This window comes from Hemibagrus wyckioides, linkage group LG01 (genome assembly GCF_019097595.1).
Source record: "Hemibagrus wyckioides isolate EC202008001 linkage group LG01, SWU_Hwy_1.0, whole genome shotgun sequence".
In the NCBI taxonomy this organism is placed as follows: Eukaryota; Metazoa; Chordata; class Actinopteri; order Siluriformes; family Bagridae; genus Hemibagrus; species Hemibagrus wyckioides.
The window spans coordinates 9,654,488-9,670,070 of record NC_080710.1 but is presented as its reverse complement, the minus strand read 5'-3'; the positions used below and the strand labels follow the sequence as shown (position 1 = coordinate 9,670,070).

The 15,583-nt window shown below is 38.0% G+C and overlaps 1 protein-coding gene across 3 annotated transcripts in view; it reads right to left on the bottom strand.

Moving 5' to 3' along the window:
* Positions 1 to 194: 194 nt before the first annotated feature.
* atp8b2 (ATPase phospholipid transporting 8B2) overlaps positions 195 to 15,583 on the bottom strand; it is a 40,647-nt gene continuing 25,258 nt past the window's right edge. Inside the window, exons 18-29 of one of the 3 annotated variants that reach the window (XR_009204635.1) lie at positions 12,743 to 12,854; positions 11,791 to 11,896; positions 11,447 to 11,642; positions 11,194 to 11,377; positions 7,460 to 7,683; positions 6,625 to 6,708; positions 6,305 to 6,550; positions 4,929 to 5,067; positions 4,557 to 4,687; positions 3,684 to 4,162; positions 2,670 to 2,800; positions 195 to 1,095 (exon numbers count right to left, since the gene is read on the bottom strand). Coding sequence is in view for 2 of the 3 variants with exons in the window: in XM_058390647.1 (XP_058246630.1) it covers positions 3,689 to 4,162; positions 4,557 to 4,687; positions 4,929 to 5,067; positions 6,305 to 6,550; positions 6,625 to 6,708; positions 7,460 to 7,683; positions 11,194 to 11,377; positions 11,447 to 11,642; positions 11,791 to 11,896; positions 12,743 to 12,854 (1,896 nt within the window). In the remaining variant the exon portion in view is untranslated. Of the gene's footprint in view, positions 2,801 to 3,683; positions 4,163 to 4,556; positions 4,688 to 4,928; positions 5,068 to 6,304; positions 6,551 to 6,624; positions 6,709 to 7,459; positions 7,684 to 11,193; positions 11,378 to 11,446; positions 11,643 to 11,790; positions 11,897 to 12,742; positions 12,855 to 15,583 lie in introns of all 3 variants that reach the window. The other 2 variants (XM_058390647.1, XM_058390660.1) reach the window with 2 other exon arrangements.

Here is a 15,583-nt window from a genome sequence, read left to right as displayed (position 1 = left end):
TTCACTCTGTCTGTGGACGTGTGTTTTAGGCTGATTTGCATCTTTAAACTGTCTGGAGTGTGTCAATGTGTGTGATTGTGCCTTGTGTTGGGTTGGCAGCTTGCTCAGGGTATCCTCCACCTTGAGCCCTGAGTCACCTGGGATTCTGCAACCCTGTGTAGAATAATCAGCATAATAAAAAAATAACTAAAAAGATAAAATAAATAAAAAGATATTCTTTTCACAAAGGTGTATTGACAAACTTGTTGGAATTTATCTCATCATTACTGTAAGTGTTACACATGTCAGACACAAAAACACAGACGGTTTTTAAATGTTTTTTTTTTTTTATCATATTCACCCATTTTTTCATTACATCAGACTCCACAGTTGAATGATGTTACAGATTAAAACTATAGATGCTGGTTCACAAAGTAACATAAGAGCTTTTCTCTTATTGCAATAAACAAATAATTAAACAGGGGTACACTTTTGAACAAATTTCAATTTTCAAAGCAAATTACTACTGTTATCTTTTCACCTGCAGGAAGTATGGGGCTTAGATTTATCCCAAACCCAATGGAACAGGAAATGTGTGGTTATGCTTTACAATACATACAGCCATGTATTCACCTTTGCATACAACTCATGTTAGAACATGTATCTAAGGCCACTTTGAGATAGAGACCGTTACTGGTCCAACAGACATGAGGTGAGATCCATTTAGTTCCTTTTTTTGTGTGTGATGTTCTTTTCCGGTTCATTCCTATAGAATCCAAAAGAGCACATTTATGGCTATTACGTACTCCAGAAATCCAGCTCAGAGTCTTGGAACACCAATATGGTGTGATAAATGCAAAAGTTAAGCAAGAGTTTTATTCCGTTTGAGTTCATGTTGCGTTCTCATGGAGAACTGGAGAATCCAAACATAAAAAGTGCTTCACACATTAGGTCCATAACAGACTTTATCCACTAAATTATCCACAGAATCAAGACATCCTCCAATGGTCCTCCAAAAGTTCTTATGGATACGAGGGTGTAAAATCCATACCGTAATAAATTATGGCAGAGTAAACTACTGAAATACTGCAGGTATCTTCTGACCACTGACCAGCTCTGTCATTGCAACAACAACAAACATTTAATTAGATGTTAAAGGTATTTTGGTGCTGATTATTTAACTTTCCCTCCTTTTACTAGCCTTCTGTAAAGCAAAACTAAAATTCCATGATATACACTCACCATGCACATTATTAGGAACACATGTACACCTGCTCATTCATGCAAATATCCAATCAGCCAATCATGTGGCAGCAGGGCAATGCATCAGATTAATCAGGTTCAAGAGCTTCATTTAATGTTCAGATCACACACTATCTGAGTCAATATAGACTCACACAGAACAGCCAAGCCACAGTCAAAAGGAATTGTGATTTGACTGTGATTTTTTAATGTAATAAATTACTGAATCTCTGACTGATACCTGCATAATTTTAATGGGCTGATAATTGCATAAATAAGCAGTTGCACAAGTTTTCCTATTAAACTGGCCATTTAGGGTATACTGTATATCATGACAATGTTTTCAAGTATTGGGTTTTCATGAGTAGCCATACTACAGACCTCTAACCCATACTCATGTAGGTGGCAGTTCTCTGAAAAATACACCCCCGAAGGGAAAGTATTGCCAGGCACCAAAATAACTTAATCAAAGTAATCATAAATCCTTAAAAGACAATGAGGAATATCTTTCAAAAAAGTATGACAGAAAAGAGTACTTAGGAAGTATGAGTATTTTTGCATTGTGTTTATCTGTTATTATACATAACCTCTGCAAAAAAAAGAGAGAAAAACTCATTTCCAACATTTCCAAATAAGGATCAATAATCATAACTTGGATATCTAAGATAGTTTAGTGCAACTAATGCGTGTCTATGTACAGTGTACAGAGGATTTACAGGTCAATGCATTGCCTAGTAGTATTATCTAATATTAAATAAGGGCAACTGAACTTGAAGCGTATAAGACATTTGCCTCAGACAAGAATATACTGCCAAGTAACTCTGTATCGGATTACATCAGTATCAGGAAACTGCTCACATTACAATTTCGCTGCTAATTATTTGCTACAAAGATGTAAGGAAATGGATATAACCTAAAGCCATGTACTTTGGGGATGTCATTTCTAAGGTACTTTCCCTTACTGAAATCTCATCTGCATAAAAACTATTTTTAACTGAAACCAAATTTTCAAATATTCACCTGCAATGAATGGCGTGTAAGAGAAATTTCACTATATAATTATATATATACTATATAATCGTCTGAACCTGGGCCTATTAACCTGCACAATGACATTTCAATTCTATTTTTTTAATGTTATAATTGAACACTTGTTTTGTTTGAATTAAAATGTGAACCTGAACAATGTCGTTTCATTTCTATTTTTTACACTTATGACCGAACACTTTTTGATGAATGATATGCAGTGAAATGTACACACAACACAACAGAGACAGGAACAACAGGGATCAGTGTGTGTGGTTTGAAGTATACCATGTTTAGTGCTCTTGCTGTATGTGCACTTAGAGGTCTCGTTGTCAGTCTTTATCACAATACTAATAATTTCTTGACATCTAAGTCCTTGTATTCAGTTAATAGTCAGTTAGGTGAAACATTCAAGGACTTACAGAGGAGTTCACACTCAGGGAGTCTACATCGATTACTTGCCAGTGGATGTTTTCCCTGTGGAATGAAGCTGAGAAAGATCGCTGGCTCCACTATGCCGTGTTCCTGTCCCCCAGCTGCCAAACAGTGTTTCCTAGAAAAGAGAGTGCAGGTAATGTTGCTACTAAATAAAAGGCAGAAATGCCCCCTAAGCAGATGCATCCTGCTTTTTTTCTTCTCTTATGAATTAAGGATCTTAGGGGACTTTTACAGGGGAATATTTTCTTTAATTACAGAATCTGTTTTTCAGTATAGCTAAATGTATCTAATAGTTTCCTAAAATCTTACTGTAGTTTATAAAACCTTGGCAAACAAAAATGTGTCATACAGCAGCAGAGCTGGAGGCAGGTTGAAACATCAGGTAACCTGTGATGATTCTCACCTGAGTCTTTTTACCAGCAGTCTACTTAATAATTTCTCTTTGTGCTTTCAGGAACTAGCAATAAGGAGAGAAAGCGAGTGACAGAGCTGGTGGAGCCTGCTATGCACACACCGTAGTGTGTGGACTTGAACTGTGAACATGGTCTTTTGATTTATCATTTTTTGAGTTTTTGAAAGTGTGTTGAGTTTTCTTCCACACCCTCACACACCAGGAAGTCTCAAGAAGCATTCCCACTCAGTGAGATCATAAAGATCGTCTGAGCATCCTCCACAAAAACCTAACACCAAGCGATCCTGGACCTGTGCCACAAGCAGCCGTACTACATCAACAGTGGTGCCCCCTGCCACTGGTCCACATGGGATACTCACCACATTGGCCTTCATGGACAATCCTGAGGTGGTAACAAGACAGGTAAGAATCATCATGTATTACCTGCCGGTTTAACTTGCCTCCTCTCTGTCCAGCTGATGATCAACAACACTATGTTGCCACAAATTCTATATCAATGATTTATATACAGCATAGTCAATTTGAACATGGCTGTGTGACTTTTTAAAGGAAATATTTCTATATGAAAGTACATGTCTGTGTTTACCTGCACTATAAGACTGTAGCTTCAATCTCCACTTGTGCAAAATTTGTCATGCTTAACTGGACATCACTAATACTGTTGCTGGGGACTGTTTTCAAGTGTGTTTGTCCTGTGTTTTCTGGACATGTTTCCTGGGGGCCAGTCAGAGAGGAAGATGTGGAAAGGGGTAACACAGAGTTTGATGGAGTTGGCTGAGCTAAGGCCGCTGTCTGTTTTTTCTTGCGGAGTGTATCGATCCAGCTGGTGCTGTGCCGTGAAGCAAAGGTAGCAATAGCGAGTGAGCTCAGACGCATATTTTTGCCTGATGTGATCAGCTCTCCGAAGCCTTCTTGATGTGCAAATGCATAACCTGAGCGACGGGAGCCACCATGACATGAACGCCCAAGAGCTGCACCCCCTGAGGCACCCATCACACCTACACCAGACCTGGCACGCCCACCGGGCTTCCACTTCTTCTGACGCACAAGCTGAGTGTAGCGCACCTTGAGGGCAAAAAGTAAAAACAAGTGAAATCAACTAGTGCAGCTTTCAGGAAGCCATGGCAAACAGAGAAAAACATTTCTCTTACTAGCCTTGAGAACGACTTTCCATCAACATAAATTTTCATTAATTAATCAATCCTGTGTCTAAACCTAAACATAAATTTAATTAAATTTTAGGCTCTTGCACAATTTTAAACAAAAGCTGCAATTTTTTGTACAAAAACAAACAAACAAACAAACAAGCAAACAAATAAAATGTTACTTAGGGGAAGCAACCAAAGGTTAACACTTGTCAAATATTTCTCTCCTTGTGGGGAAGTTTGGTACATAAAATCTCAACCCACACCCACAAAAACTCACAAAGTTCAGCATATGTAAACATGTTGTGACCTACAGTGTCTGACAGCTGGGGTTTAAGGTTTAGTTTGAGGAATCGAAAGGTGACCACAGGGGCAATGCAAATGACTGTAGCTAAAGCAATAGTCGACCACACCACTGGTTGTGCTAATGTGTTCTGCGCACTTCCTGTGGAGAAACAAATACATATTGCATCATTAAATCTTGCATACATTTCACTTGTTTACCTGAAGTAAAAAATTCACCTCCTAGAAGCATCTATTGACAAACCAGTTATGCATTTCTTTCAAAAGCCTGTAACATGTAACCTGTGTTTAACTATAAGGTTACTGACACATATCTCACAAATTCTGTACTTTCATACTTATACCTGGAGTCTGGAATGCTTTGGAGGTCAGTGTAGCCTTACCCAGAAAGTGAAACTGCTTGGGGAAGAAATTAAACAGGACGCTGGAGTGCATGGTGAAAAGGATAGTGAAGTATGCCCCCAGAGATCCCCACACAAAGAAATGGTTAATAGCTGTCCAGTATCCTGTGTCCAGAGAGATCTACACATATATACAAACACACATAAACATAAACATAAATCTTTATGAACAGCTATAAACTCAGGATTAACGTCATGTTGCCATAGAGTCTTAGAATCTTAACACACAGCGTCAATGTGGATTATTCAGACTTTCCTTATGTTTGGTGGCATTCTAAAATGTAGCATACAAAAATGCCTTATTTTCATCAACCTGTAACAAACAGATTGAGTAACAGACACTGAGTCACGTCTTAGACTGCACAGCTAGTAGCAAGTGAATGAATAGAAAGTGATGTCTATCCACAGCTTGGAGATTACTGTATGATTAATTTCTTGAAGTAGTCGAAAACTTTGTCTTTTGTGCATTAACCAAATAACAGACAGAAATCACTAAATTTTCTCCGTTAATAAATATTAGTTATTCAATAGATTTGATCATTCATATCACTGTGTCATTATACTTTAAACCAAAGCCAACTGTCTAGTTAATTACCTATTAATTAATTTGCTGTATATAGAGCAATAAGCATCCAGACAGTTTTGTGTCTCTTTTAATTTTGTTATATTACACACTTCCAGTGAATACTTTCACTTCTGGGAAATATACGGAGAAAGAAGATGGAGGTTCATAAACACAATCATAAAGCACTATTCCCATGTAATATAAGTGTTAAGTGATGTAGGGCAACCTCATGAAAAAGTCAAAAGCTGTGTATGTAAACTTAAAGTGGATATATGCACTGAAATTATAGTATACTAGAAAAACAAAAATGTCCAAACACTTATGTCCCATCATTGTAGGATAAGCTTCTCAGTATAGCAGGAACACTGAGTTTGTGTCCCATTATTATGTCCACAAAGCTTACAAAAAAGTACCATGGCCAGAAACTAAGCACTGGTGAAGACAAATAACACAAATTTGTAGAAGGAAAAGACATTTACATTTGGCATACACCCTTATCTAGAGCAACTTACATGTCACCCCATTTTATATAACTGAGCAATTGAGGGTTGAGTGTCTTGTTCAAGGGCATAGCAGTGGACCTAGGATTTGAACTCACAAGTAGGTCAACACCTTAACCACTAAACTACCACATCCCCCTGACACGCTACAATCTTCTGACTGTATATCAACAGTGTGCACCAACCAACTATTGTTCTATTCCATTAATATAGTGAGGAGAAGCTGGATGACAATTTATATTATAGATGTCTAAAAATCTTAACTGACCTAGACCTGGAATGTCTTAACTGACCTGGACGCTGACGACGATGATGAGGGCCGTGGCGGTGGTGACAGCGAAGGTCTGATAATCAGCAAGCGGAACACCGTTGCTCTGTGTGGCTCTTGAAAGGACGCCGTATGGTACAAAGAACAGCACCACAGATGTGTAGATTCCTTGAGTAATGCAAATGAAGAACTCACGCTTGTTAAAGAGCAGGTTTAGCTGACCTGGCTCATACAGTTTTGGGTACTCCAGACTTCGTTGCTCAGGGACATCCTGCGGAAAGAAAGGATGGCGTGAGTGATGGAGTAGAGATTTCTACAAGAGTTATTTCTTTGTAGTGTGAATACCTGGTCAAAGATGCCCATGGCCAAAACAGGCAATGATGTGTACACAATATTATAAAGAGTGATGAAGTACTGGTCATATACTGTCTAAATGAGACAGAAAAACAAAGGTCAAGATAGGAATACACTTTATATAAATTTAATATGCCATAGCAGAGTACATTTTATATATGATACAGTCTGTAATAGAATACAGCACTGTTTATGCTGGTGTCCAGTCTGTCTTATTGTGATGGTACCCAGGCAATGTATAGATGTATATCTATGTATATTGTTGCATTAAATGGGGGAAGCGTGTAGAGTACTGTACTGTACATACTATATATAGATTAGATTATAATATAGATTTTAGTACGAGCGGGGAACAACATATGTCGTCTCTTTGGGATTAAGACTATGTATTTTGGAAGCTCAACTCCAGTATTTCAGGTCTGGAGTACAGCATTCTAGTCCTCCACCCCAATGAGACTTAAGAGAGTCAAAATATGTCTCTCTGATTTGGCATTTTCAGAAACTTGGAAAACTTATGAAAACTGGAAAAATGTGGATTTATACTTGGAAAATATTAGTAACAAGGCTTAGAAATGCAATATATACATGACATACTTTATGACATGGAAGACATTATAAGCCAAAACTGTAGGATGCCTGCTTCATAGTTCAAAAAATCATCAGCTCACCCCATGTTTCATAACAGTGTTGATGTGGGTTATATATGTGGTTTAAGGTATATGAGGCTTAGCTGAGAGAGAGAGAGAGAGAGAGAGAGAGAGAGAAAGAGAGAGGTGTTCTGAGTTTTCAGATGACATTACACTGCATGTAGCCACAACCCTCTGACCTGGGCAGAGAAGCCACAGAAGAAGCCGAACCAGAAGTGCACCATGGTGAAGGCAAAATTCTTGTAAAAGAAGTAGCAGAGGAAACGGCACATGCGCAGGTAGGACCAGCGGCCGTGTACCAATAGGAGGCGTTGCAGGAAACGGAACTGGGAGATAGAGTAGTCGGATGCCAGCACTGCTTGGATGCCCTCCTGTCCACTAATTCCCACGCCTATATGAGCCGCTGGATAGAGAAGAAACAAAACAGAGTGTGCATGTGTTAATGTGGGACGTAAAAACACAAATTTTATATTTTATCACTAGCTCAGGTAAGAGCTCATAGATCATGCAATTTTATTTACATACCAAAGCAAATACTTTAGCAGCTGCTAAAGCTTTCTATAGGCCCATTTTATTTTTGCTACTTAGTCTGTTTTAATAATAAACTGCAACTGAGTGATTCAGCAACAATAAAATAAAATTTTAAAATTGCTCAAGGGCCCAGCAGTGACAGCTTGGTGAACCTTGGACTCAAAAACCTTAACCACTGAGCTACCACATATCCCTAACAGAAGCATGTATGAAGTCACACAGCTCACTTTAGATCATCACTTTTGATTTTAAATCCTATGTTCCCTTTATAACATCATTAACGCTGACTAGTATGCTCATGAAAAACAGCTTTGTAGAAATCTTTGTAAAGATCGTTTTCAGAGATACTGTGGGCTTGATTAAGTTTTAGTATTTATTACATCTCATTTAACATACACAGTATTTCTTTAGGAATAGCATACTTGATTGTGCAATCTGTTGAATGTATTATTTGATGTAGTTTCGAATAACATGATACGCTATATTATTTCAGTCCTACCTTTAAAAATATGCATGTTTGAGTAAACTGATTATGACTGAGCAAATTTTTCTTCATCACTGCTGTATGAAAGTAACAAGCATATGCTTTTGATACAAATTGAATTCTGTTTTTTTAACCTGAATTAAATTAGGCTAGGTCAATCTGAAGTACTGATTGTACAATAAAAGTAGGTTTATGTAGACAGTAGTTTTAAGCTGAATAAGTTCCCTGATTCTTGGCTGTTTTATCGAAAGAGTAAAATGTAATCACCATATTCACCATTCAGAATCATCACATAAAGAAAGACAGTAACACAGAGAAACCTGTAATGAAATGGAATACACATCACTCTTTGGTAAGGTGCGTTTAGAATTTGACCATCAGTGCTTTCTTAAAGTATTGGTCCAGAACAGTTGATTGATTTCTCAGTTCCAAGTTAAAAAAGAGGCTTTAAGATATTTCTGCCAACCCATGTACAATCATGATAAATGGACATTACAATTCTGCATCACACATCATGTTATTTTCTCAGTCTATTTGAGCTGCTCATGGTGTTGGCCTTGTTTTCAAATTCAACTCTGAGCTTTGTTTCTGTTTTTTCTACATTGCTCTGATCGGTCATTAACTTACACTTGGACATACAACCACTTAAGAATTTGTGACCTTTCTAAAGGAAAAAACAAGTGGGTGAGTCAGTAAAAGGGGAAATATGTTGAAAAAAGTCTTACGAGATGGCGTACAGGAGATTTAGTCATAAACACCATTGCTTTACAAACCCTTCTTCTTCTTCTTTCAGTGCCACAAGTCGTGACATGACTGGGTTTAGTAGAAGACTTTCTCTCATATTCAAACATACATGTCATTTCACAGATTTTCACAGCACTGATGATCTCCTTCCAAAGTTTGTTGACATGCTAAAAGTAACAGAAGCCTCAACTGCTGGATTAGACTGGTATTTAGAGGTATCAGTAATCCCGTTTATCTTGACTAGAACCCCAGTTCAATTTGAAGACAAGCAGACCCGTAGTATTATACCACCATCACCACCACCATGCTTCATCGTGGTGTTCTCTAGGTGATAAATATCTTAGAGAATTACGATCAATATGATCTACATTGGTCTCTTTTGAAAATATTTTGCCACACAGTCTGGGGTGATTAAGGCTAATCCATATCCCATACATTTGAAAAACAGAGAGACCAGTATCTCATGCAGGACTGACAAGTATTTGCCAGATATTCCATTAGTGCCTTTAACATTGCTTTATGTTTTCTTCTTATGCTTTCATCTGTCTTCATCTGTTAGAGGTAGCCTTCACTGGACACTATTCTACATCTAATGATTTGGAAGTTGGATGCATATGGATGAAACCGAGATGACATCAAGATAATCCTAACAGATGATGATTTTTTAATGGGTGGGGTGGATGAGAATCACTTCACTGAAGACTGGTGTATGATAATTACTGAGCATAGCCACATTCCCCATTATAAAAGACCATGCACAAGTATGTAACCAGGTTATGGTTAAGTTTTAGGGGGGGCCTTTTCTGCCCTAAAACACTTCTATAATTTTATCTTCTATATCACATTAAAGGTTGAAATTGTAAAATTATTTATTTTGGTGACATTTTACATGATAAAAACTTGAAGTTTTAATAGGGGTTTTGTTTTTTATATACACTATAAAAAATAAAGCTTTGGCAGCAGATATATTAAAAAAAAAAGAATTGCTTGCAAAACACGTTTTCTTTTCTAAGTATACACCCCACAAGCATATGCACATACAAATATGCTCCCCCCCACACACACAATGATGAAATGATGATTGTTTTTCCTGGCTGGGTTTCTTAGTCTTTGTGGAATGTGGATTAGTAGATTTGGCCTTTAGGGTCAATGTTAGAACTTCCATACTACTGAGACTAACAATAAACAGGGTGAATTAAAACAGCAAGCCCATAAAAAGCTGGGCAGGCATCTTCCTGTTAACATAAACCTGGCGGGTTGTGATGCAGGGGTCAGTACTCCTTCAATTGCCGAACAATGCAGGTCAGTTTTATTTACACTGGTGAGCATTTGCATTTAGTGGAAAGGAAAATGCTGCAGCAAGGTGAAGAGGTGGAAATCTGGCTCTATCTCTTACCTGCTCTAATATGCTTATAGAGAAATATATATAATATGCGAAAGAGACAGAGGGAAAGTATTACATGGACCTCATGGCATTATTTTAAGGCCTACATTGCACACGAACTAGATATTGTTGGTGTCAAACAGTTATGACTATTTTCGGGACCATCTCAAAAGAAAGAGAAAGGGGAAGAAAGGTTCATTCACTTCTTGTTTGAAAAAGAATTATGTAAAAGGTCCTTTTTGTCTTCCTGGCAGTGGGTGAATATGTTTTAAAACATGTCTGTAGCTTTATTTTCATGTAGGTCTTGAAACCAGTTGCATTTCTTACATTCTTACATTTATTTCTGATTTTGTAAATGTAAACCATAAATGTCACCCTATTTCTGCACAACTACACTACTTTACCAGAGCTTGCTCTGTACTCTGCATGTCACTGTCTCAAAACAGATTACAGAGTTGAAATGTTTCTTCCTTTTTTTTCTCCCTCATGCATTTGGATCTGCTTTTTTCTTGGCCTAAAAGTATTATAAATAGAGCATCTGGCCTGTTTTCTGCATGTGAGTGTATATTGCCCATTGTTTGCTCTCTGCAAGTTTAGTGCCTGTGCTAACGATTATGAAAATACCTCAAAACTATAATGCCTGGATCTTATGCCTTATTTTTGCACATAACAAAAATGATGACCATAGACAACCATGGAGCCAAAAACGTCAAGTCATAAAGGTCAATCTTAAACATGAGTATTTCAAATCACATTTCTCTCTAACTCACTCTTGATCATACTGACGTCATTGGCTCCATCTCCGATGGCGAGGGTGACGGCTTTCTTGTGCCGCTTGACGAGTTCGACCACCAAAGCCTTCTGTAGAGGAGTGACCCTGCAGCAGATCACTGCCTTACATGCACATGCTGTCTCCAAAAATTCTTGCTCCATGTCTGACTCCAGTGCATGAGCCTGCAACAGAGACAGTAATTAAATATGCTTTAATGGCTCTATTCAACAAATGCCTTTTTTACTACTCACCAGGCTGTGCCCACTGATAACAAGTGCAAACTCTCCACTGAGGGACTCTAGCTCTGAGGTAGGAAGGGTCTGGGTATGAGCACCTTTCCCCTGCTTAGCTGCATCTGTCTCAAATCCATTACCAAGCTCTTGAGTCTCTGCCTCCTTTCCACCATCTCGTGTGTGGGCAGACTCCATCATGCGCTCCCTTGCTCTCCTGCAAAAAAAGAGTATCAACCAAGTGGTACATGTGAAAAACACAGCTCAGAAAACAACTATCTGACCACTTGATAGGGATATGACTGAAGGACTGAAGAAGGATTGGTAGATGAATGGGCAGAAGTATAAACAGATAGATACCATACCTGAGGTCTGCACGAACACTTTGGACAGTGTGCCCATTAACAATGAAGATCTCTGTCATGTCATCAGTCAACATTTTACACGAGTAGCCGATATTTACTGCTGTCTCTATAAGAGAGCCACATTATGGCATATTAAAACATTATTTTGTAATGTAATAAACAAATTGGCAAAGTCTAATGAATAAATCACAAGTATATTTATGCCCTTTTACTTTTAAACATTTTGTAGTCTTACAACCGGGAACTAAAATTGGACTTAAGTGTAAATATTACATTTTTGGTCTTGGCACACAGCCAGAAACTCAACACTGCTCATCACCCTGAGAGTACCATCCTCACTGTGAATCGAGGTGTATTATGTTGTGGCAAGATGGATAGAGCCAAACACATTTTCCAGGCTGCAAGATACTGTAGGTTTAGACAGAGATTCCCCTTGCAACACGAAAGAGCCCTAAGCAGACTGCCGAAGCTACAATGAAGTAGTATACCAGTATACAAGATATCGTTGGCAAGACATGAAAATCAGACAAATTGGCGAAATAACCAGAATAAAGATGTGCAGAGCTGATTGAGGTGCCAAAAGACAGTATGCCAAAAAGCTCTAATCGCAGCCAAATGTGGCATTGATCCAGGGTAGTGAATACCCAACCTTTTTTGTGTCATTATACTTTGTACCTTCAAATGTTAGACACAGTGTGAATGTAAATAAAATGGTAAAAAATCCAGTTAAGTCCATTCCAATTCCAGGTTATAACACTACACAATGTGGGGAAAAATTCAGCTGGGTAAATACACTGTATGCTGGTAAAGTAGAGATGACTGTCTGTGATTGTACATACTGTATGTGAATACTATAAAGGTTGTTCATTCTCATAGAATGAACATAATGTTCTTTAGCTCTTATAGTGTGGGGTTTGTTTTTATGGATATCGTTAATGTGGTTCTCACTCACCCTGCTTGTCCCCAGTTAACACCCAGATTTTAATGTTAGCCAGTGACAAGATAGCGATGGTCTCAGCCACACCCTCCTGCAGCTTATCCTCTATAGCTGTGGCTCCCAAAAGCTGCAACATATAATGCAAAACAATACATGAGCTATGCACACACATCCCATAAAATTATACTTTATGCAAACTCTGACACCAAATCTGCCCACTTCTTTTCTCTAGTTCCTTTGGAAATAATCTAATCTCAGATCATCAAATGCGTCACTAAACAGTTTAGGCAGCAGAAAATTCTGAGCTGTAATGGAATGTTATACCCCTAATATACTGCATTATCCAGACAATGAGCTGATCTGAAATACTACACTGTCTGCTTATAGAAACAAATCAATATATGCTATTGTTTGAGTCTCATTAGTGCGCCTGTATTTTACAAAAAGTCTTTAACATGGCACTTCAGAGACCTCTTATGCTATCATCTTTGCAGCAGTCGCATAAAAATCCATCTTTTAGCTCTGAAAAAGATCTTTTCTGAGGTTATTCTGTGAAGTCATTATGAAGTCAAGGTTAATGCTGCCACCTTGTAATTCACGTTTCACCTCTAAGGTAAAGAGAGGGGAAAAAAATACGCTCCAAATTTAATACAAAAAAGAAAACAAAAAGAATCTTAAAAATAAATTACATGGGTATGTATGCAGTGAAGGGATTACAGAGCAGTGTGGGTAATGTGTGTACTGATGTTCATGTTGCAAAGTACTAGTGAGCTTTTGTTCTACTCTTTTTGTTGTTTCGTTTTTCATTCATTATTGATGTAAGTTTTAAAACTGAGGTCATTGTTAAAAATGACTCCTAGACTCCTGACATAACTTTTAGCAGACAAAGAGTCTAAATCTGGGTGTCAATCACACGGCGCATGGGTAGAAACTGATACCATAAAAGTTCCACTCTGGCTTCTCAAGTGATTTTAAAATCTGTATTCTAAATTAAAGTCACTGTATGAACTGCAGAAGGCTTGGACAATACTCTCCAGGTCTTTCACTAATCTTGCAATCATAGTATTTTACAGTCAGTGTCTACATTTATCAGATATAATGGCATTTCCCTTGTTTCTTTTTTTCTCCTCAAATTTGTCACAATTAGTTGTTTCAGTTCTTCCAACAAACTGTAACATAAGACAGTGAAGCACACAAAATACAGTTTTTAATGAAAAAAGGTTATTCTACACCAACTGGTTCTGTATGAACTGATTGTTAGCTCTGAACATAACTTTAATACCAGCTTTCCAGCAATGTGAAGTAGGCAAAAAGGTCTTAACAAGCCACACAGTCAAAAGAAATGTCTGGAAATGACGAGAAAGAAAGTTGTCAGGAATAATACATGCCTTACTGAGGTGTTTGTTTGGTTTTTTGTATAACAGCATGGTCTACAGTGTGTCATTCCACTTATATCACAGTGATTTGCCAACAACTAAAGTGTTTAATTTATTACAGAATGCACGCTCACACATTTTAATGGCTTCCAGTTACATTTAAAGTTGTGAAATGCCCAAGAGACATTAGTTCCTGATCTCATCCACATTATAGCTGTGAGAAAGTCATTCCCTCACCAAGCTCTCTCACTCGCTCAGCTGTTACTATGTAAACAACAATTTATTAGAACATGTAAATTAATATTAACCTCCTGTTTATGTTATAGCCAAAACTACCTGTGCTGTTAGACAAAAATAATGCAAACCTTTCGAAGAATCAGATTCAAGCACTGAACTGCACTGTCATATAATTAAATATACCAGTCTGGAAAGAGCTACTAAGTCATTTCTAAGGCTCTGGGACTCTAGGGACAATGAGTAAGAGGCGTTCTATCCAGAAGGAAGAAACTTGGAACAGTTGTGAATCTTCCCAGAAGTGGCCGGGCTACTAACGTTCCTTTTTATAGCGTTGATGACTCATCAATAAGTCACAAAAGATAACTGAGCAACTAAAGAATTGCAGGCCTCAATTGCCTCAGAAAAGATCAGCGTTCTTGAGTCCATCAATGGAAAGAGTGCTGTACAATTTTTAAATAGCTGCAGACATAGAAACAGACAATAATAATAAAATAATAAAAACAAGGAGAAGAATACCTCATCACTCTGTATTAAATGCCAATGTGTATAAAAAGGTCTTAAGGTGAGATTTAAAAATAGGAAGAGTCGGGGCCTGCCTGATGTACAGGGGCAACTCATTCCAAAGTTTAGGGGCTGCTACTGAAAAGGCGCGATCGCCCCAACTCTTCATCCTAGATTTAGGTACTGTAAGTAAAAGCTGCTCACCAGACCTGAGAGACCATGCTGGACTATATGGCTTTAAAAGGTCAGAAATGTATTGAGGTGCTAAATTATTCAGGGCTTTGTAGGCCATTAACAATACTTTAAATTGGACCCTGAACTGCACAGGGAGCCAGTGTAAGGACGCTAAGACAGGAGTTATGTGTTCCCGTTTACGTGTTCCCATTAAAAAACGTGCAGCAGCATTTTGGACCAGTTGCAACCTTGCAATCGAGGCCTGGCCAACACCAACATAGAGGGCATTACAATAATCAAGCCGGTTTGAAATAAAAGCGTGTATAACCTTTTCAAGATCTTTTTTTTGTTAAAAACGGCTTGTCCTTGGACAAGAGCCTGAGCTGAAAAAAGCTAGTCTTGACAACAGAGTTAATTTGCTTATCCAGTTTAAAATCACTGTCCAATAAAACACCCAGGTTTCTAGCAGTTGGTTTTATATCAAATTTAAGGGAACACGTCTCAGGGAAAGGGTCAACTCAGGCTCCACTAGGTCCAAATACCAGCACTTCAGTTTTAGTCTCATTAA